Here is a 23953-nt window from a genome sequence, read left to right as displayed (position 1 = left end):
CCTCATCACACGAGGGCATTTCGATATCTACCAAACTAAATAATAACCTAATGTTCGATTTGAAGGGGAAAAAAGAGAAAGTAACCTTTAATTCCCCCTCAAAACATGAAAATAACAAAGGACTATGCGTAATCAAGTCAATTCAGATTTTTATTATTGAAACCCTTCAAAAGCAAAAATATGCATGTCAACAGTGCAATTTATAAGTACAGTAAGAGGTTGCCTAGTTATTTCACATCCCCATATAGCAGTATTATGGACCATCTTAGATTCGTATAAATCTCCATTTTAATATATTATAACTTCTTTTTTGGGAAACAAACATACAAACAAACCTGAGTGGTACGCTATCACAGTTGCTGGTAATCACGGAATGCATTTAAAACGGTCTTCATTTTACTCACACAAATAGCTAACAAGTACAAACAATTCACTTGTACAAAGTGGAAATACAACCTGTGCTTTTGTGATCAAGTGATAAAGTTAGTACAGAGGGTTGAATAATAAAGCAAGTATCTTCTAGGCTTGTGATTAACAGTCTGTATCGGGAGGCCCTGCATATTGATCCGTAAGCACTACCTGCTCTATGACAGCTGAATCAGAGGAGGAAGGTGGTGACGATGATGAGCAGAGATCGGTCACTTCCTCGTGCACCAGGACCAGCTCGGACGTGGCCTGGTCTATCTGGGTGTGAACTGCCTGCACCCACGTCTGCAACTGCACGTTGAGGGCATCCACCCCGCGGTGCAGCCGCTCCTGTCGGGACGTCAGCTCGTCCAGCAGATGGCGCGTTTCGCAGGACACCTCCCGCAACCCATTCACTGCTGCTGGGGTCTGTCTACGCCGCATGTAGCCCTCAAACTCCTCCGGGCTGAGGTTGAGCGAGGGGCCGTCCAGTTTTTCGATGAAGGCCACCGCGCAAGACTGGAACCAAATGATAGCAATGGGGTCATTTTAGAAGTTGTAAAAGTACTCACAGTCTGGATTTTGGATTGAAATACAACCACTTTTCTCATTGAACGCTTTGTTATTTTGTCAAAGGAGAAAATATTTTAAACGTGTACTAAACTTACCAGGTTGGTGAAGTAGTAGCCGCTCTCTCCTGCCATGAGGCTATGCGGGAGGCCGAAGCGGATGACATATTGCATGTTTGAGTGCAGGCGAGGGGGGTTGGCCTTGAGCACAACATAGACCAGGGCAGACAGGAAGTCGTCGGCATTGGCTGGCTCACTGTTGGAGGCTGAGAGCGCCTCGAACACGTGCTGGCTGCACTTGAACACGCACACCAGCTTGTCCTGAGGGGCGCGTTTGGCGTCCATCTCGATAATGGCTGTTATAGCGGGAAGAAAGGGGTCGCCCATGACGGCGCTCTGCACGTCCGGGAAAGGTACGCTGAGCATCTGCGGGGTGACCCAGTTCAAAGAACTGCCAAAAAGCAATATAATAGGATATGAATCAGCATCTAACTGCACATTTTGATGCCAACAGGACTCAAAAACTAGAAATTTGGTGTTTTAGATTACAATGGATCCGACCGGGCATTTTGTTTTTAATTTGCCTTATTTTTGTTCTAGCATGATTTTTTTTTATATTTTCAAAAGATAGGTTGTAATTTGAACCACCCCCCAATAAATTAATATAATTATAACAACACAATTTCAATTGCCCATTTTGAATTTAGTTGATGAAATATATCTTTTTTTGCATGTTGAAAATTGTGTCGATTCTTAACTCAATGGATTTTTAGAGGGAAATTAGCTTTTTATGTTAAACATAGAAAATGTCTATTTCTTAAACTGTCATATATGGAATGAATGTAACCAAAACTAAATAGGGACACCAACCCGTCCCAAACAATGCAGGCTGATGAATCAAAAAACGCCAAGCATGCATAAACAAAGAAACCCCAGGAATTAAAAACAACAAAGTATGGGGCAAAACTAACCGTATCCTCCTTTGCAAAATCAGGTCCTTCTGCTCATCGTCACAGCTGTCATGGCAGAATACCCACTTGTGCAAGCGCGTCATGATGAGCTTCTCCACATGCTCCATCGTCTGAGTGAGCTCGGCTTCTGAAAACCCTGAAAAGAAAAATAAGGGAAAAAAACCCCACCACAGATAAATGCACAACTTAGAGGTGGCCTTAAATGGACGACTTGAATGGCAATAAGGCGATGGGCACTTACTACTGAAATAGTCGGCAAAGGACTGGTAGAAGTCTTGCACGAGGTCCGACTGCTTCTGCACTGGCAGAGCCTACATTAAAACACGCGGTCAGACCAACCCAACGGCACATTCTCCTTCTCTCAATATGAGATGGTGATTACATGGTAAGCTTCCATTGTGTTGAGGAAGGCTGTGCAACGGGACTGCAGACGCTGGGAGGACGGGCTGTGGAGTATTTTTAAGAAACCGGTGAAGTCTCCGGGTTGCAGCTTCTGGAAGGCTTTTAACACATTCATCTGACTGTCGGAAGGTTCTAAAGGGAGTGGTGGGAGGAAGAGCATCCAAACAAGTTTCATAGCTGGCAAAGGAATAACCTCCAATTTGTGCTTTTAAGTATCCTTTACAGTCAGTGGACAAACATTTCACAGCCAGTCTTTGAAAGAACCTACGACTAGAGGAGCTTTAATTTGCATTCCAAGCAGGCTTGCCCATTCAGTAAGCTAGGCAGATGCTCAGGGTGCCATGGACTCTAAAGGTCACAAACCCCCCCTCCCCAAAAAACAAAAACAAAACAAAGATACAAAAAAAAGACAGCTGCAAATTCAACTCCAGTATTATTATATTTAAAACCAATGATTACAAATAACTCTTAATTTCAAGTCAAGATGAAGGAGGAGTAAATTGAAATAAAAAAAAACAAATAACCGAAGAGGAGCGTCGTGAATTCATTTGAAATCAGCCATCCTGGCCAGGCAGAACCGTGGTTTATTTACTGCACGACACCTGAATTGTGTTGTTGATAATGTTCCTACCAGCTTTGGGGGGGGACGGGCCGCCCCAGAAGAGTCTCCTCATGGTGTTGATACGACGACCCTTCTCCATATTCTTCTTCTCCTCAAATTTGGAGAAGGTTGGTGGTGTGCCGTCAGCACCCGCGCTGCAAGAAGTCACCAACAGGAAGTCAGAGAGATCAGAATCTCGGTCTCTCACAGGTTTTCAGATATTTTGGGTGGGTGTGGAATGCATCTAACTTTTACATTTGTCAACTTCTTTGTTCAATTCTTTTTCCACTTGTATGACTATAAAGAGAGAACGTTCTTCAAATGCCGCCTGTACAGGTTTACCTGTTGTCTTGTCGGCGGGCTTCGGCAGGCCGCACTCGCTCCCTCCAGCACTTAGAGCAGAAACCCTGCCATGCAGGGTTGCCATAGTAACCACAGGAGTTTTTGCACAGGAGCTCCTGCTGAGACAGTCGTATCCCTCGCTGCTTGTCCGTCCACATTGTGCGTGTCAATCACTCCTTCCTGTTTTCTATGGGAGATGAAATCAAGCTTCTTGGTGGACCTAAGGAACTACAAAACCAATGACAACATTTTGGACCTATGTGGTTTTCATTGGATGGTGATAATATGTGACACTGAGCTTAGTGTTATGATCTTACAAAATTGACATATCATTGCTTTCTCTAATATTTGATTATCTCACACATAAAACAAAAAATTACAATATTTCCAAAACCTAACATATCTGACCTTAATTTTCTTTTGAAAAACTATACTACTTATCCATTTGGAAATATAAATACTGTATGTTATATCAAAAAAAGTTACAAAATGTACTTTCCTACACATTAGCATGTGATGTTACTGGCTTGAGATACATTTTTATACATTCATCTTTATTTTTATTTATCAGTCTATATGATTGCTGTGTGAATGGCTGACAACTGGCTCAGGGTGTATGCCGCCTGCTGCCCGAAGTAAGCTGGGATAGGCTTCAGCATGCCCGCGACCCTCGCGAGGATAAAACGGATCAAATAAATACTGGATGGATGATAAGTTGAGTGATTAAGAAGTGCAGGCCGCGTTTACGTATTATGTTTCAGAAAACATGAAGTGACATGTATTATTAAAAAATATATATATATTTGTAATATGTCACATCACATCAAAGTATTTGGTTAGTTTATGCCTGTGATTGTGATAGATACGCTTTCTCTCATACTAATTAACGCTTTATATGTGTATCCTATAATGCATAATATATCTGACATTGTTTGTTGTAACGAAGATTGTTTGTTGAAAAAAAAATCATTGAAAATTAAATCGCAATTTGATTCTTTTCCACAATCGTTTAGACCTAGTTTTACCATACTGTGTATGAATAAATACTATAGAAATGTTTAATACTATTATGCAAAAAAGACCCATAAATAGATATTCATAGATTCCTTTTTGATTCACTTTTTTCCAATATTGTTCGCAAAATGACAATCGTTGTTCCAGGCACTGACACAAAAGTCAGTTGTTCAAATAACTCTGCCGGACTTCCTCAAACAACATCCTCGTTCAATTAAACAACCGACGTTAAATCGATGTTAGACTTTTGACACAATACACACCTGGTCGCGTCACCCTTCAAGCTACGCCAACGGCCAAAATGTTGAGAAAGTTTGTTCGTGTCTTATTAGCATTGTTACTTGCTAGCATCATTTTGAAGTAATTTAAGCAGCGGACTGTCATCTGAGCCCGAGTGAGATAAACGACGCCTAAAGCTGTAAAATAGTGATTAAAACATTTCGGTGAAAACATTAGAACCCATTTTGATGCTTAATCTGAGTTTTAGAAAGTTAAGAATTCCACATAAAGCCATACTTGTGTGATTAGAATAACTTACCTGTCGAAAACGGAGATGGTGCAAGAATTGGACGCAGCAACAGCTGACTAGTCATGCGTGAGGAGTGACGTAATAAAAAAGCGCCCGCGTTGTGGATGATAGAACATAAGTGTTGGTCAGTTACAAAAGATGATATTTTTCAGAGTTATTGTAAGCAAAAGAGTGCTCAGCCCCCCGCACCTCGGATCGCTACATGGGTCAGATCTCAGTCATTCCAATTTACACTGCTAACCCCTTAAGAAAGTCAAACCAATCTGTTAAACATTTCTTAATATATCACCGACCTACATTTCTGATTTGTTATTATAGCCTTAATTTAAATATTAGTAACTAATTTTAAAAATGTAGATTTGTGGACGTAAAAATTTCCTCTCCCAAAATGTAAAGGCAATATGGTACACTTTTTATTCTTTTGACTCAAATAGTTATTTTTTTCCCCCAGCAATTGTAGATATTTTTTTCACAGCATGCAGTTCTCAAGTTCTTTCCAGAATGTAGCAGCCATTGATTTAACTCATGCAGTGCTCAACTAAATTGTAAAGAAAATGTTTTACCATTTATTATGCCTGCAGGAAAAGTGGAAGACAACACAGCAGCATGTTGTAGAAGAAAATGTGTTTTATAAAATAGCATTGTGGATATTGTGTAAACATCTGTTTTGTTTAAAGAAAGGAAACAAACAAAAAAAACTTAAAATGACAAATGAATTCCATGAAATGTACTGTATATATCTATGTATGCATGTATTTATCAAACCATTGAGACATAAAAATGTTAAAATAAAGTTTATAAAATAAGCTACGCTGTGGAACAAGAGATTATTTTCATTTGGAGTGCAGCTATTAGATAGCGCACTATTCATCTGTTATTTTACTATGCTGAACATGCTGTTGTCTGATTGTATAAGTGGTCACATAGTGTACATTTTACAAGCAAAAAAGCCTTGATATAAAATGTGCGTTTTTTCTGCCTGCGCACGGACGATCATGGTAATTTATACACTGCATCCACACAATGGGCTCATTATAAGCGGACAGGACAAATTAAATAACTATACCCACAGTTGATTTGTATCAACAATAGTCTCTTTATGATTGTCTCTCCCAAAAGGTACAGAAAAAGGAGTGCCGACAAGACAACGACATTTATTTATTAATTTTTGTTTCATGAAAGTCAACAGTCACATCAATGGTGACAGGTCAGGCAAAAAAAACAAACAAACAAACAAACAAAACAAAAGTCTCAAGAACCCATGCTGTGAATCACACAAATTGAAACTGATTTCGTCCTCCTTTAATTGAGTCCTGTGAATGTGTGAGACTTTTGAGTATGTTAGTGAAGTTCCATCATTACCCCCCAACATCTAAATAATCCTACATTGTTAGCTAGCTTCTGACCAAAGTTTTTGTGTGATGAACTTGTCATGCCAAATGCCTCTTTATCTAATTTATCACAGTGCCACCTAGTGACAATGATGTGAATTGAATAGGTTATACATTCATAAACTATACATTCCCAAACCTAACACTCACTCAAACTCCAATCCTAACCTTAATCCTAATTCCTCACCCACAAAGATTAAACTGATATGAATCCTAAAATTAGAATTCAATATCCTTCAAACTCTGTAAATTCACATGCAGTCCAGGAGTAAGGGTGCATTCTTTGCCTGTAGCTTTGACTAGCTTTTTTGTGTAGTGTTTCATACAGCACTTTGCGTGGGATCAGTGACTCGACCAAAGCTGTTGACTGGAAATAAGTTGTTTGTTCGGGGGCAGTCTGCCGTTTGGTCAAAATCAATGAGATACAGAAACTTGATGAATAATTGGACTCCAGAGACAAGTGAAAAGACGAAACCTTTCCAAAAAAAATTATGGCAGCAAATAAACAGAGAGTCTAGTTTTGCAAGGTGTGGAGAAAAGCTGATAAAGTCCTTCTTTTGATCAGGACAGAGCGTCTACTGCATGTAAGCCGTCTGGAGAAACGTCCAGACTAACCAAAATACCATTTGCCTCCTTCAAGTAGAGACTGTCCTGATGAGACGGTCTGCTCTCAGACCCCTAACTCTAAAAGCAACCCTTAACCCCTTGTCTCAAATTTCCTTCAAAATTGTCCATTCACAATTAGACTTGGAGTATGTGGCCCCATTAATGTATGCCTGTAGATTTTGTTGCAGTTTTTTTTTTCATGTGTGTTGTAATCTTTCACATCTTTCATGCCGTTGGTGCGGGAGTGATTTCTGCACAGTGATCTGATTACCTGAGAATTTCAAGGGGTGCTTCACTTCTTGCACTAACCCCTATTCTTAACCTAACCTTAAAACGCTAACTCAAACGCCAATGTAGAACTCTCAACCCAAGGTGGCAATTTCCTTCAAGTTAGGTATATTTGTATCAAGTTCTCGTAGCACCAGGGCCACTCCATTACTGCATGTACCTTTGATTGGCTTTTAACTTCATCTGTCATGTAGTGCTTCACATAGGATCATTTTCCGTTCGGTGACCCAGACCCCAAGCCCCAGACTGTTGACAGGCAATCACACCTTGTTTTAGGGCTTTGAATGGTCTGCCAGTTGCCCAAAGTCGGTTTAGTCCAGCAAATTGATGGATTAGACTCCAATGACAACTTGACAGATCAAACCTTTAAAAAAAAAAAGGGGTAGCTCGTAGCAGCAACAGACAATCCAGTTGCGGAGGGGGTGGAGGAAAGAATTTCTCTGACAGGTCAGGATAGTGCCCCCAGTACCTTCACCTTCTCATATGAGAAGTTCAGACCAATTTATATTGTTCACCATCTCCTCCTCAAAGCAGAGGCAGGCTGGCTGGTGGACTGCTCGACCCTTCTCTTCTGGCTCCAAATTCCCTCAAACTTTGTATATTTGCACCCAGTGCAGGAGCATTAAGGCCAGTTTATCATTACCTGTAGCCTTGATTGCCTTTTTTTTCTTCTGGTGTTGTCCAGGGTTTCACACAGCTGACTTAGTGTGGAATTTGATTTCGGCCAAACGACCAACATTCAACAGTTTACTGGCAAACTGTCCAAGGTGTAGGGTTTGGGGCTCAGAGGACTGTATGCTTTTTGCCAAACTCATTAGGGTACCACAAATCACTGAAAGATTGAAATACTGTACATTGACAACGTGAAAGACAAAGCCTTTAAAAAAACTGCTGCGACGCAACATGGAGAATGGAGAAGAGCCAAAATGTCCTCCAACAAGTCAGGATAGCAACTCCACCGCTTCCAAAACCTCAGACGAGAAGTTCAGACTAACCAAAACGTTATTTGCCATCGCCTCCTCCAAGCAGAGGCTGTCCTGCTGGACCAGTCTGCTCTCGGACGTGGGACTGATGACGACAATTCGAGGGACACCCTGCTGCTGCGATGCCTGCGGCTCGGCCGTCGAGGCTCGTCCGATGCACAGGGAGTCAGCCGAGTTGCTCTTGCAGCCTTGCGGCCTGTCGGGAATGGTTTTGTCCCTCTTTGAGTCTTTGTGGGTCAGACTGCGACTACGCCTCCTGGTAAGAACTAGTAGGGGGAGAGTGGCGCTGGTGAGCGTGCTAGAAACCAGTTCATGGTCACAGTTGCCTGATGACTCAGTCATGGTACATGGATGCTGGTGGTGGAAACAAATACAAAACAGAAAAACAAAAACAAACAAACAGAAAGAAACATATGTGCATGAGCAATAAGAATGTACATGCAATGAGACAGTGATTGTCTAACAGTCAAGTCAACTTTAATAGTTTGTTCAGTTATTATTCAAGTGAGTGTAAACGGGGTAATAAGATGGTTGCAAAATCTCAATGTTATTTATTACACATGGCCATTTGGGTACAAATTTTAGCAAGGATGATGGAAGATGACACATATGATTTGCTTTCGCGGGCCAAATAAAATGTTGTGACGGGCCGGATCTGGCCCCTTAGCCTTGGGTTTGACACCAGCGGTTTACTGTATATCCTCACACCAACCTTCTCCTCTTTATGGGTGGTCTTGTGCTCCAGTGGCCTCCTGAAGGAGCTGCCTCTGCTGGACTGATGGTAGGATGACACACTCCTAAATGAATTTCCAGACTTTCTTCCGAGAGACTCCATCTCCACATCTCTTGGGACCTGCAATAGGTTTTTCAACCGATATGGACACATTCATTCAGAATCTATAACTCAATTTTCGATTCCACATCATTAAAATAAATAAATAAATAAATAAAAACTGTACTTTTTTTCTGGTTTACATTGTTAAAAATGTTTGAATAAAATTGAATTGAGATTTGAATATGCTCCATTAATGAAGTGTTTGTTTCTGTTCAGACCATATTGTATTGCATTTTCATCGGTTTTGTTCATTTCACGTAGCATTTATCTGTTTCTTTCGAAGTTTGCTCTTTGCTACACCACTCTCTGACCATGCTGATTTGTATTTTGTTTGCCATATATTTTGTTAAAGTTATAATTCGTTTCATTTCAGGTTTTCTCGTGCAGCATTGCTTTTTGGTTGAATGTAATTTTCTTTTCCGTAGAATTTTATTTTGTTTGTTGCGGCACAATGCAAATACTTAAGTCTACCATGTCAGTCGATTTAGAGGACGCTCTGATGAAGTGAGTCCTGGATGCGGTGGACTGGCGACTGATGGTGGAGTCCCTGAAGGAGCATTCGCTGATGGATGAGGAGGAGATGCACTCCTTTCGAGGAGTGGGAGACAGAAACCACAAGCAGGGAAACTTCTCTGCCAGAGTCAACCTGAAAACAGCAGAAATGAGAAAAACATATATAAACAGTGCAACATTTACAGAATGCAAGATGACCTTTAGGACGTGATGTACAAAACCATGCCCCATCCTCTGCAATTGTATCCAGTGGATGCAGACGTATCATATAAGGAAAATAAAGGCCCCTGTCTTTCAGGACCCACTGCTTAATTGTGGAACGTGTCTGTTAGAGTGGAGCCAGCTGTTTGAGGTTTCACGATAGGAGGCTCTGACTTGAGCTGATTACCTGTATTTATTATGAATGATGGCATAGATGAAAGGGTTGTAGATAGTGGAGGCTTTTGCTATGATAGCAGGAACAGACTTGGAGTATGGCGACAAGATGTTGGCATGGCTGGATAAAACAAAGAGATAAAATCAGGTTGAATCATATGCAGCATTTCCATTGTCAATATAAAATGTTAACATCAGCTAGATGCCCTTTTTTTAAAATTTAGTAGAGCATGAAAAAAGATGAGTCCAACAGCTCAAAGTTAACCCTGATCTCTTGATGTTTTGTTACATAATCATGGGGTCATGCGCGTTCAGGGATTATCTGAAAATGTAGATTAAATCCATCTCTGTGTTGGTGACTTCCCCTTTGAACGTGTAGTAGTCTGATATCGAGTAATATATTTATATAGTGTTCACTATTTCACCAACTGTGTTTATATGGGCAAAGGCTGTTTTGAGCAGATTAAAAACAGTTGAAACAATCCCCCCCCCTCCCCCTCATCTACTCCTGTTCGCCCATCGTCTTTTTTTTCAGACTTTCTAGGGGGCACTAGTGAGTCGGTTTTGGTTGAGTGTTTGAGAGCCTTAACATACATGTACATTATTTTAATTCATTAGGTCAACAAAGTCATTCAATTTGTCTTGATGTAGTTTATTAAAGCAGTCTTACCCGGCCCATGAAATGAGTGTGACGCAGGCGTACGGTGACCAGGAGAGGACATAAACCACAATGACCACAAAGGCGATCTTGGCCAGTTTCCATTCACTTCTGATGGATTTCTGATGGAGTAATGTGGATTTCCTCACCTGGGTGCCTAGTCTCTCTACCTCCCTGAAGACAACAACATTAGTTTAGCGTTTAGCAGTTCAATGGCACCTCGAGTTTGAATAGTTCAGTGATGATGATCGTAACTTAAATCACTTGTATCGCAAATCAACTTTCCCCAATAAAATTAATGGAATTCTTCTTTCCAAATGTCTAAAAAAAACACCAACATAATTTAAAAAATAAGAAATTTAGCAAAGTACGGTACAATATACTGTAATATAGTTATAGCAATGAAATATAACTCGCTCACTCACAGTTCCAATTTTTGGTCATAGTCAAGTCAAGTCAGCTTTTATTGTCAAATATGCTCTATGTTGAACATACAGCACAGATGAAATTACTTTCCTCTCTCAGTGCAAACATGTAATGCTAAAATTTACGTTAAAATTCCATAAGACATAAATGTTAAATAAAACATAGTAAGAAGCAAAATATCAACTTTCTTTACCGCTCGCAAGTCGAGGTATCGGTATACCACAAACATGATTTAGGCCTCCTGCTCACCTGCTGGTCTTCCTGACAGCCAGAAAAATCAATAGGTAGCAGTAGAAGATGATAAGAAGCGGGATGAAGAAGACAAAGCAGCATAGCATCATGGTGTAGCTCCTGTTGGCCGCTGTGTATGTGACGTAATCCCAAGTGCATGATGTCATCAGGCCCTCGGGGATGTAAGAGCCTACACAAAGTAAAATGACAATTAAGGATGTAGCTGTCATCATGAAAAAATTGCAGCAATAATTCTTATCAAAACAACTATATATCAATGGATAAGCGCCTGCTTCCAAAATGGTGAGTCCAAAGTTCATCATCAAATAACAATGTCCTTCCTTTCCCTCATTGTAAATTGTAGCTTATCTTCGCCAAATTGTGATCCACAGCTGTTAGGTTCTTCTGCAGATTATAAAAAGCAGATTTTGCTTAGCGAAATGTGAGACCACAGGTTATTATTGAATAAGGTTATATTACTTTGAATAAATATAATAAAGTAGTGCTCACTTGTCAAATAGTGAGGCCACAATTTTGTGCTTGCTGAAAGCCATCATAGAACTATTAAAGATACATTGTTGTAACTTTTGTAAACAGTTCCGTGACTTGCCCAAAGCTAATGATTAAATAACATCATTTTGTTACCCTTTATAAATGGTAGCTTGTGCTTGCCGAATAGCGAGATCACAGCTATGACTACTTAATTTTTCCTGTTTTAAGTTATAGCGTGCTTGCCAAATAGTGAGCCCACATGCACTAAAAGAGCCTTTTGCCACTTGTAAAGAGTAGCATGTGCTTGCCAAATAGTGAGTCCACAGTTCATCATTTAATAACAAAAGTCATATTCAACGTTATGAACAGTAATCTGTGCTTGCCAAATGGTAAGAACACAGATAAAGTTCCACTCTTTTGTTCATTGTACAAATATCTTGTGCTTGTCAAATCGAGAGCCAACATCAAACCCCGGGCTAATGTTATAAAATTTTGCTTGTTCTAATTAGGAGTGGGGCGGCCTGGTGGTCCAGTGATTAGCGCGTCGACCTCAGAGTGCAGTTCCAGCTCCGGCCTCCCTGTGTGGAGTTTGCATGTTCTCCCCGGGCCTGCGTGGGTTTTTTACGGGTACTCCGGTTTCCTCCCACATTCCAAAAATATGCATGGCAGGCTGATTGACCACTCAAAATTGTCCCCAAGTGTGAGCGTATAGGATTGTTCGTCTGTGTGTGACCTGCGATTGGCTGGCAACCGGTTCAGGGTGTCCCCCGTCTACTGCCCGAAGACGGCTGGGGTATGCTCCAGCGCCCCTTGCGACCCTTGTGAGGATAAGCGAATCGGAAAATGAATGAATGAATAATTAGGATTGTGTGTTTGCCACAAAGTGCACCCAGGCACCACAACTGAAGTGACATTATTGTGCTTGCTATAAATAGTGGGTTGTGCTTGCCAAATAGTGATGCCACAACTAAAATTATGATCTTTTGCCAGTTAAATAATAGCCTTTACTTGCCAAGTAGTATACCCACAGCCAAAGTTACATCACTGTCCCTGCTATAAATAGTAGCATGTAGTGAGTAGAAAACGAATTAAACAAATTAAAAAACTGGTTCGACAGAAATAAATTGTCACTTAACCTGAAAAAATCGAAGTCAATTGTTTTTGGCACAAGACCAATCAAACACCAAGCTAAAATTATGGTAAACTCAATTGAAATAGAAAGAGCGTATGAAACCAAGTTTCTCGGATTAGTAATAGACTCAAAACTATGTTGGAAACCACATATCGATGACGTAAAAAGAAAAATAGCCAAGACCGTAGGGATCCTCTACAAAACCAAGGAAGTGCTAAAGAAGAGATCTTTGTACACATTATACACTTCATTATTATTACCATACATGACCTACTGTGTGGAAATATGGGGAAATGCCTGCAAAACAAACACACTCCCTATTCTCAAACTACAAAAAAAAGCAATTCGAATTATTAATAGATCAAAATATACGGAACCCACAAATCCACTATTTATCAAATTAAATACGATGAAATGTTATGACCCGGTTGACTTTAAAATCGCCCAATTAATGTACAAAGCACACAATAACCTGCTCTGCCAAAACATTCAGAAGTTTTTTGAAATTCGAGAAAGCAACTATGAATTAAGAGGTAGCAACTTATTCAAAAAACTCAAAACAAGAACAAACATTAAGCAAAGAAGTGTATCTAAAGGTGTTAATATGTGGAATAATCTCGAAACGGACCTAAAAATTAGTAAATCGCTTGCTGATTTCAAAAACAAATTCAAAAAAATAGTACAAATAACCTACATCAATCAGAGTTAAAATGATAAATTCTAAGCATTAAATATAATGATAAATCAGAACTAAGTTGATAAATAGAGAAAGGTATTGAAATATCCATTATGAATACAAGAGAAAATTGACACAAGAGTGCCAGGGTGAGGATGTATATAATCCCAATACAAACCAAAAGTTGTGAAAATATCACGGTTAAGGGTAAAGTATGAGCCTTAATGGAGACTTCTTACTTTTTCTTTTCTGATTGATATAAAAATGATTTAGTAGATATAAACACATAACGGGGTAGGACTAGATAAGTTTTTTTACTTCATCCTACTCCCTTGAACATAATAACTGTGTTGAATGAAGACTGATTTTTTTTCTTTCTTTTTACTTTTTTATCTACCTTATTTTCTGTCAAATTATTACTCTATATGTTTTATGTTCAATAAACAAAACAAACAAAGTTCAAATAATTTACAGGAAGCGATGACGCACTGGTTCTTAACCTGGGTTCAGTCGAAGCCCAGGGGTTCGGTGAATCGATCTCATGGGTTCAACGGAGCCTCTGCCATGGAGGTTAAGACAAATCTGACTCAACATGTCAATTACTGTAGTTATGACATGCCCGCTTGGCCATCACTGGCTGCAGATGATTACATTCTTTGCTTGTCCAATCAGTGCTGCGGGAAACTTCGTTTGTTGATTCATGATTGTACGATGTGGGATTTTTTAATTCTTTTGTCGAGCAAAAAAAAGAAAGTGGTCGGACGAATATGGACTACATGGATTCACATGCATCACAGGTTAAGAACCACTGCAGTGATGTATTGTTTTGCTTTTTAATTCCATGCTTGTGACACGCAGTATACTCCATGTATACAGTACTGTATGTTTGGTAGCGATAAATGTGCTTCATGTTTGCCAAATCATGAGCTCATAGCCGTTGATGCATCCCTCTGCCCATTGTAAAAAGCATAGCTTATGATTGCCACATACCACACCCACAGCAAGTGCATCATCCTTTTGTACGCGGTTACCTCTTGCAAATAGTGACGCCAAATAAATTTTTATGGAAATCGGCAAAGCGATTTTCTATGTACCGGTACTTGTCTAAATGTATACTGGTGACATACAATGTATTCAGTGTTTGCTTGGCTGAGTTAATGTGCTTTATCTGGCGTTAAATGTGGTGGACGGCGCTAAGGGACTCACTCCATCCAACAAGGGGAGCCAGACTCCAGGCCAGTGCATAGAGCCACACAGAGATAATGGCCAGTGTGGTTCTTTTCTTGGAGCTCCAGTGGATGGTCTGCAATGGTTTGGTGATCACCATGTAGCGGTCGATGGAGATGGCCAGCAGGTTTATCATGGAGGCGATGCCAAACAAGGCACCGCAGAACGCATACATTTTACAACCTGTGTGACAATCCAGATGTTTAATACTTTGGATGGTGGTTTGGAAGTACGTATGATGTAGGATGAAATTACCCATCTCTCCAAACACCCATTCTTTGTAGAGGCAGTTGATGAAGAAGATTGGTGACTGCGTGAAGGCCATGAGGAAGTCGCTTACTGCCAGGTTCATGATGAAATAGTTGGGCAGGCTGCGAAGCTTTTTGTTGCTGCACACACACACACAAATGAGATGTTCTTAATGTACAATTTATAACAAGGCAGTCGATGATGAAAATGTGTACAGTTGTACAATTTGGCCACTGAAAAACAACACGAAACTTGGAAAAGCAACAGAAAGAGCAACAATTGTCCTGGTAATTAAAAAAAAATCATGGAACATGACAGGACCAGCATTGTGATTGAAGAGACTATCTTCTTTTCACCAAATGAAAAGATTTGGTTACAACTTAAACTGCTGTTTGTAACAAGAAGGGGTTGGGGGGTGGGCTGGGTGACTAACTATTGCTGTGTTACAACCTGCAGTTTCTCATGGACAAAAGGATGCAGCACGAGTTGTGGGCTCACTAGTATTTTTTTAGGTGCAAGCTAGCAATTGTTTCCAATAAAGAAAAGGACCTAGCATTTGCTCATTGCTGAAAATGTGTCAAACAACCCATAACCCCTAACTCCAACACCAAACTCTAAACCCAACCCTAACCCCATCCGTAATCTGAACCAAACCCTAACCCTAAACCTTACCCCAACCCTTAACCCCTAACTAACCCCAACTCAAACCCTAACCCTAAACCTTAACCCCAACTCTAACCCTCAACCTAAACCCTTAGACTAAACTCTAACCCTAACCCTAAATCTAACACTAACCCCGAACCTAATCTCTCACCTAAACCCCTAACCCTGTGATGTTTCTTGCTTGTTCAAGCAAGAAACCTCGTTCCCATCCATCTTACTTCCACATGTACGTACATAAACATACACAAACACGAAAATTCCTCGTGGTGGTGGTGGGAGGGGTAGGTGTCAAATCCTACTATGCGGTTTTTCACTTTTCGCAGGAGGGTCCAGTACAATTACCCGCGAAAAACAAGGGATTACTCTATGTAGAAAAGCTCTACATTAAGACAAGTTTTGAATAGCAACTACATTACAATACAATACATCCTGATTTATATCACACTTTCACAACAGCTGCAACGAAGCACTGAACAAAACAGTTAACAAAGTAAAATAATAAACACAACACATAGTGATAAAATTGTAGTTTGCTGGAATTAGGGACTCACAGTTCCCGGCCCCCTTAACCCTTGGGTCCTTCAAATGAAAAAAACCCTAAGTTACGCATTTTACAATTTTTGTAATGATGTATTTTGTGTTATACAAACATTCTTTTTTTCAAACACTCAAAATGTTCAGAGGCATCTGTGCTATCCATACATATATAGTTTTTATTATTTCTTTGGGATTTTTTATTCTTTATTTTTTGCAAAAGGAAAAAAAAAATTGTGTCTGGAGGTCCCAACCAAGCCCTAGTAACAATCCCGACCGGACGTGTTCATGTAAAATGCATTGGTTTGAAGCCTCCTGCAAAAATGCAAACTCATTTGCGATCCTCTCGCGCCACCTAAAAGTTGCACAATTGGAATGACCTCAACCCAACAATGTGGCATGCATACGTCTGTCCAAGCGAAAACAAAATGATTGACGTAAAAATCGCGTGAAATGCATGATTACACATTAGGTTTACGATGCATTCAAAAATATGAATTATAATGGGTCTCTATGGTGCAAAATATGTAAATTGTGAAGATTACGGAATCAAAACCTTTTTTATTATTGCTGCAATGCCTGATAATTATCAGCCGGTGACGTCATGAAATTTAGGCCATTTTAGAACCCCCCCCCCATACGTTTCAGCTCTCTCGTGTTTTTCCGAATGCCTTTGCCTTTGATTCAAAGACATAATTTTACATTTATCACAAGCGGTGGACTATGAGGGTTAAACAAAATAAATAAAATAGTAATGCGAGCCATGCCAAATGTTATTTTGAGAATATGCTGTGTGTTGCAAAAAAAATGGAAGGCGGGCCACAAATGGCCTCCTGGCCATAGTTTTGACCCCCCTCGTCTATATCCTTTTGCACTTTATAAATAGCAAATTGTGTTTGCCAAATGGTGATCTTACAAATCAATATTAATAAATGATGTTTCCTTCCTTCTCCATTATACACATAAACATGGCTTGCCAAATAGTGGCAGCCACCGATCAACAAATATTAGGTACCGTACTTTTGCCCATCATAAAAAGTAGCTTGTGCTTAAAGACAGCAATGTATTTTTGCACTGTGAAGACAGGAGAGGAAAGCGAGTGTTCACATCAAGTATTATTCCAGATTAGGCATTGCTCGTTCTGATGGCCAGTGGTGCAATTTGGATTAGAATCTAAAGCCTGTGTGAGCCAGAACTGTTTGGTACCACTTTTGAGTGATGGTGACCCAAATGTCAGCTTGTCATCAGATCTGTCCGCTAAAGTCTTTACCAAATACTGAGCCCACTACTGATATTAAATCTTTTGTGCATCTGTCATATGTCTGATAAATCATGAGGCCACAGCTAATGTTTTAATAGCCCATTATAAATAGTAACTTGTGCTTGACAAACAGTGAGTGCACTGCAAATGTTATCTGAGGTTACAGATGCTCCAAAAGTGCTGTAATATGCCCAAGAGTAAAAAAAATTCAAATCTTTGCTTGCAAATGAAGACAAAAAGAAAAATACAAACTTAGTCGAGCTACAAATCCTATTTCCAAAAACAACAGCAGCATATTGGCTCATGGTACTGCTGCCTTTATTTTCATTCCAAGGCTTATTTTGAACACTTGTACTTGACTTCAAATCGAATCTAAGTGAAGCATTCGGAAATGGAACCAAGATCACGTCAACGCCAAAAACCAAGGATGGCTGCAATGTTGTTGGATGCACCCTGTTACTGACACATTAACTCAGTCTACAAAGTTCATTGCCACCACAGTTTAGGTAAGAGCGAGAATATTATTTAGGTCATGCACATCGATGCAATAGCCTAAAGAGAACTTATCTCACGGTGGATGTTTTCATGCATGTTTCAATGTGTGTGTGTGTGCATTACATTATTCAATTCATCCAATCAGCGCACAGGGCCATGTTGCACCACATCAACCAAAGAGAACACGTTCGCTTTATGAGAACGTGTAATATGTATGTGGAGATTGTGTGTATGTGTGTGTGGACACAATGGCAAAGCGTTTTAATCTACAGTATCCATCATTGTGATGGGCAGAGGGGGGGGGGGGGGGGGGTGGTGGTATGAAAGCTCCTGACAAAAACATCCCCTTAACACATGCACACATGCTGCGAGAGTGCATGCTCACACATCAATTCCCCTTCTGACCCATTTCCTCTTCCAAGAACCTGTTCACATCAGTCGGAACAGGAAATAAGAGAGCCGAATATGCAATTCAAATTTGTTGTGGAAATATTGAAGGGAAAATAATAATAATAATAATAATAATACATTTTATTTATAAGCGCCTTTCAAGACACCCAAGGACACGTTACAATAACAAAAAACACAAAATCTACAATAAAAAGAGAAATATACATGATTTATTCATTCATATAGGGAAAAATAAGACTTTTTGGGTTATTTAATCTGCGATAAAAATACAAATTTTAAGAGACACTTGAATTCCATTGGACAGTCGAATACGATAAGGGTACATTGAACTAGGGGTATTTTTGTGGACATAGAGTGTGTGTGACATTTGTAGTCACTCATTCATAAAAATATTGATAGCATAATGTAATAAAGGGTCCGGCATTAAGCCTTTTACAGTGGAAGCCCCGTGGGGCCAGCAGCAGCCACATTGTGGTGGCCCTGTCAGGATCAATTCAGGTCCCGTATATTCTTGATATAATATCATACATTTCAGTGATTATTTTGACTTTTTGAAAATATTACTTCCATGGAGTGCATTGTTTTGCAGATGTAAAAAAGCAAGACAGTTATTTTGAATGAGATTTCTCTGGGCCTGTCGGGCCAGCGTCTGCAAGATACAAGGTGGGCCAGTCTCGGGGCACCAAAAATGTCGGACGGTGTAATATGATTTGCTACCTTACATGATGGTATACTACGACATAATAGGAGAAGAATGCGACATGATACAGTAAGACAATACAGTAATCCTACTGCGCGGATTTCCATCTTTCTCCATTAACCGTGAAAAATGAGAAATTACTGGATAGGGAATAATTCATACACTAAAATAAGACTGAGATAAAACAAACGCTAAAAAGATGAAATGGTTTGGAGCACGATACGCTGTGATGCGATAAAATGCGATACGAAGAGATGAGAAACAAAACAATCTTATCGCAATAAAATCAACTTTGATCAAATGAGACTGTGTGTGTGGTATGGCATGATGTGTTCTAATGCAATGTGATACGACTCGCTCCATCGAAATTGGCTTTGGTTATACAAATGTTTATAAAATGAGATTAGGTGTTGTAGAAAAGGCTCAGCTGTAGTATATTGTACTGGGGACTGATATGCAACATGCATGCATGCAATGTTGAAGAAATTCAGAGTACTTGGAGAAAACCCATGGAAGGGAATAACACACATGCTATCACCAATAGTATCGCATAGAAACTTAACAGCGTACAAAGGAAAAGAAGACAATGTTATGGAGTTAAGCATGTTGATGTATATTGACTTTTAATGGCTGTTGCTGCATCGGTATTGTCAGAACGTACTCCGTCTATTGCAGACCCCCTTGCAAATTGAAATAAGTCAAATACAGTATATCTGCCACTTTGCTTACCTATAGAACGCAAACATGACCAGTGCATTGCCAGTGACGCCCAGCGTGCCAATCACCAAGATGAAGGCGGCCACCACGTAATGCGCGTGGTCGGGTACGTCCGCCTTGTTGAAGAAGTTGCTCGGGCTGTGCGCTCTCTCGGGCTCCATGCTCTCAGTAGACCGCGTCATGGTCGTCAAGGGGGACATCCACCTCCTGCGTTCTGACCTCCATGTTCAGACCGTTCCCTCGAGCTGACTCTTGAGAAGAAAGTTGCAACGGCAAGTTCACAAGTGGTCCAGAGATGAGAAAATGTCCTTAATTTGAAAGCGTCTTCACAGAAGAACTGCTGATGTCCTCCTACGGCATGCCTTCACACCAGCTGTGCACCACACTCTTTCATCATTTCTCCTCCTCCCATCACCCCTCTCTCTCTCTCTCTCTCCCTCTCCCTGCCCAGCCTTCATGTCACCAGGCCCGGCCCTGAGCCATAACACCACCCCTCTCCTCTTTCCCTGACAGATGCTTACGTAACATGCATCCTGATTACAATCAACAAGACGCTGAGCATCAAGTCGTCATTGCGGGCCGTGCGGCTCGTGGCTGGAACTGAAACGCATGCAAAGAGCACCCATGGAACCAGGCGACTAATTGGCGCGGCCCAATTATTCAGCTTGAAATGACTGCATGAGCCATACACACACACATGCGCACACACACACACACACACACACACTATGGCTTGGGCTTGTGGTGCACTTGCAAGTAGGCTATGCTTGGCCTTTTCACTCTCCGTGCAGCTGTTTAGACCAGAGGTGGGCAAACTGCGGGTCGCGGGCCGAATCCGCACCGTTGGTCTTTTTAATACGGCCCGCCGAAGGTTGGTACACAATAAAGGTTCGATTCAAAGTCATTAAATTTGGACTTGTAATGACAGGCATTTCAACGCTAGGTGGGGCAGTTACTTGAAGTTGCAGAGCACAGGGAGGGAGGGGGAGACGATATGGAAGCCCGAAGTAGCGCCAACTCAAGGAACTCACGCTCAATCCGACAATACAATCGGAATAAGTGTGTCTGCACCGCTATTTTCATTGCATCCAAAACAGCGACATGCAAGTGACTCTTTACTGCAGTGAGTTTTACTGGAATTGAGAACGTTTTTACATCCTGCAGATCATGGCATCCAAACAAAGAGGAACAGTAATGGCCACGGAAGAGAAAGTGAATTGTATCTAATTAAACGAAGCGGGTTACAAAGTACGAAACATTCAGGAGACGCCTGGAGTCTGAAAGACTCAAATCTACGAGACTGAAAAACGAGGAAGCGATTCTTGCTCAGTCCGATTCTGGCTATTTCCATGCTCAGAGTGAATTGCTCGCGGCTCAACAGACAGTCGAGTAAATGAACATTTCCTGGAATGGTTTGACTGTTATCGTGCTAAAACCTTTACGCAAACTGGACCGCTAATAAGAGAGGAAGCGAGGTCCATGGCGCCATGGGCTTCGAAGCGTCCCGTGGCTAGCTTCAAAAGTTCGTTGCACAACATCAGCGGAGCAACGCTGTCTTGTGTGGGGATCAAGGGTTTGAGACAGTGAGTGCATGGAAAGAAAGCCTCCAGGTCTTTTATTCAAATAGTCCTAACTTTGTTATATTTTGTCATATACCTGGACTGCATGCTGCAGTTTTGGGGCAATATATTGTTGCACTTTTTTGTGAACATACTTGGACATTCATACAGTACCTACAGTTACCATACCACAGTTGTTTCACTGTTCTCGTTTAATGCTTTTGTTCTGTTGATATTTGGTATGGACTGTCAACATATACAGTTTTTTTATATGTACTGTATCTTGTGCTGACCCGGCCCACTGGTCAAATTTAGAAATCAATGTGTCCCCCGAGCCAAAAAGTTTGCCCACCCCTGGTTTAGACTCATCTGTGTGATGCTTCTGTAAAGTTTGCTTCTGAAACTACAGCAAGATGGCAGAAAACTGTCAACTAACCAGCGTTTTTTTTCTAATTGACTTGTGTAGGCCTCACAAAAGAATGCCAAAAGGCATCACCAGATCACATTTGACAAAAGAGTAACATCATACCCCGAACCTACTGCATTTCTCGCTTGCTTTTTATGGTGCTGGAAACACCGATAAAGAGAGATGAAGGTGGGGGGCAGGGATGGAGGTTGTGGGGGTGAGGAATGCAGAGTTTAGACATAAAGTAAGACAGTGTAGGCAGGGATTGCCTTAATCTAAACACTGTTGCATGCATGTGGCCCACTGCAATAAAAACATGACAGCACTCTCGACATGCAATGTGTATGTGAATGTGTACTTAATCACTTAACACATGGCAGATGTGTTCAGGGATTATTTCTCTGATGGAAACTAGTATTTACCTTTATGTCACAAGTATGTCATGACTGTACAAATCGATTTCAACAAAAGATTAGTGTTCAGAGACATTATGTGCCAGAAATTGCAATATAATACCATGAATCAGCAGACTTTTAATCGGCCAATAAACCATATTTGATAGGTCGACCCGAACGTATCATTGAAAACACGTCATGTGCAAATCAAAGAAAAATCATCATAAAAGTGACAATTAAAATTAAAGCGTTTTACATTTCCATCAATCCCGTGTGCCGGATCAAAATGGAAACTGGAGTACCCAGAAAAAACCCACACAGGTACGGGGAGAACATGCAAACTCCACACACACACACACACAGTGATGATGATTATTTCTAATCCCAGACTGCTTTCCAGGACAGCTATGCGCAGTGGATCATCCACTGAAGACATCTTAAAGTGTCACCGTGTCTACTTTTGCAAAGCAATTCCTCAAATGGCTGTTGAAGACATCGGTGTTGTCTAATATTACCTGTGACGCTGCACTGGATCCACCTTGCGGGGTGCTCAAGTGGCTGCCAATGACCTTTTGTCCACGGAAAAAAAAAAAGTGGCCAATGGTGTCAACTTGACGTCGTGGACAATGCAGGTCAGCGTTTCACACGTCAGTGAGTCAATTAACATGAGGGAGCAGTTGATCTCTACTGGTGTGAATGTCCAGTTCAGGGATAACAGGAGGCCGCGCTGGGCTTTTGTGCCATAGCGTCAGGAGGCCAACTAATTACTATTGAGCGCTGGGAGCGGGACAACCAGCCTGCAGGCAATCGATACGGTGACCTGCCAGAGAAGTGAACCACTGTATCACAAAAGTCGAATGGCGTAAAACTATTCCGTTGCATTCATAGTGAAAATTCACAAAAGGCTTTGTAGGAATTTCTTTTTGTGTCTGAATTACAATGCACTACAACAGGGGTAGGGAACTCCAACTCCTCGAGAGCCATATCGTGCTTCTTTTAGATCCTTCCCTACTCTGACACACCTGATTCAATTGGTTGTGATCATTTCAGGCCTTTACGCAGCTTGCTGATGAGCTGATCACGACGGACCGGAGCTCCCCACCCCCTGCACTACAGTTTCTGTCCCGAGCTTGTTATGCAAATAGACTAGCAGGCATGACTGATGCACATTGTTTTTCACTGGCTTAGGTGGCAAATTTGATTGACCCAAGTGAACACTGCCTAGCAACAAGTGACCACCCAAACATGCAAAGAGCAAACTTGTCACCATTATGCGCCTTGACTTTAGGTTAGTCCGATCTAATGTCGCTCCTTTTTGTTTAATTGTATTTCGCAGCTAATACGGAGTAGTGGTTCAAGTACAATGTGGAATGTGTTTAAATAGATCCATAATCATTATAGTGTCTTGATTCTCGTTGATTCCTGTAGTAGAGGGTCTTTGAAGCTCACCCTAAATTTTCGCCTATTATAATAGTTTCTGATTCAAACCATGAGCCCAAAACAGTTTAGTATAATTTTCAAACATATTTATAGCATCCATCCATCCATCCATTTTCCGAACCGCTTAATCCTCACTAGGGTCACGGGGGGTGCTGGAGCCTATCCCAGCCGTCATTGGGCAGTCGGCGGGAGACACGCTGAACCAGTTGCCAGTCAATCGCAGGGCACACAGAGACGAATAACCATGCGCGCTCACACTCACACCTAGGGACAATTTAGTATGTTCAATCAGTCTGCCATGCATGTTTTTTGGAACGTGGGAGGAAACTGGGGCACCCGGAGAAAACCCAACATTAGACTTAAAAATAAGTAGCTTACATCAGTAGCTAATAAGTAGCTTTTTCATCAATTAACCAATTACCTCTCCCTTTAGTATTATCAGGGTCATAGGGCTCAC

The 23953-nt window shown here is 40.9% G+C and overlaps 2 protein-coding genes across 5 annotated transcripts; both read right to left on the bottom strand.

Moving 5' to 3' along the window:
• Positions 1 to 132: 132 nt before the first annotated feature.
• LOC127602024 (rab5 GDP/GTP exchange factor-like) lies at positions 133 to 4947 on the bottom strand. Of its 2 annotated transcripts, none has more exons than XM_052067837.1 (8): positions 4843 to 4947; positions 3291 to 3477; positions 2979 to 3103; positions 2328 to 2479; positions 2187 to 2256; positions 1946 to 2081; positions 1074 to 1425; positions 133 to 924 (listed from the first exon to the last, which is right to left on the bottom strand). In XM_052067837.1, the coding sequence occupies exons 2-8, from the start codon at positions 3446 to 3448 to the stop codon at positions 532 to 534; spliced, it is 1386 nt and encodes a 461-aa protein (XP_051923797.1). In that variant the 5' UTR covers positions 3449 to 3477; positions 4843 to 4947; the 3' UTR covers positions 133 to 531. The 2 variants fall into 2 exon arrangements, with proteins under 2 accessions (XP_051923797.1, XP_051923798.1); XM_052067838.1 differs by lacking the exon at positions 4843 to 4947 and adding an exon at positions 4568 to 4836.
• A 2730-nt stretch (positions 4948 to 7677) lies between these two features.
• Positions 7678 to 23329, bottom strand: LOC127602022 (melanopsin-A-like). 3 transcript variants are annotated; one of them, XM_052067834.1, is made up of 9 exons: positions 22572 to 23329; positions 14922 to 15055; positions 14646 to 14849; positions 11158 to 11329; positions 10495 to 10656; positions 9838 to 9945; positions 9408 to 9582; positions 8814 to 8954; positions 7678 to 8455 (listed from the first exon to the last, which is right to left on the bottom strand). In XM_052067834.1, the coding sequence occupies exons 2-9, from the start codon at positions 15016 to 15018 to the stop codon at positions 8060 to 8062; spliced, it is 1455 nt and encodes a 484-aa protein (XP_051923794.1). In that variant the 5' UTR covers positions 15019 to 15055; positions 22572 to 23329; the 3' UTR covers positions 7678 to 8059. The 3 variants fall into 3 exon arrangements, with proteins under 3 accessions (XP_051923794.1, XP_051923793.1, XP_051923795.1); XM_052067833.1 differs by lacking the exon at positions 22572 to 23329 and adding an exon at positions 19709 to 20260; XM_052067835.1 differs by lacking the exon at positions 22572 to 23329 and adding an exon at positions 19709 to 20263 and having other exon boundaries at positions 8193 to 8367.
• Between the last annotated feature and the right edge of the window lie 624 nt (positions 23330 to 23953).

This window comes from Hippocampus zosterae, chromosome 6 (assembly GCF_025434085.1).
Source record: "Hippocampus zosterae strain Florida chromosome 6, ASM2543408v3, whole genome shotgun sequence".
Classification (NCBI taxonomy): domain Eukaryota; kingdom Metazoa; phylum Chordata; class Actinopteri; order Syngnathiformes; family Syngnathidae; genus Hippocampus; species Hippocampus zosterae.
Note: the sequence above shows the minus strand (reverse complement) of the source record. Positions and strands in the feature narration are given on the sequence as shown.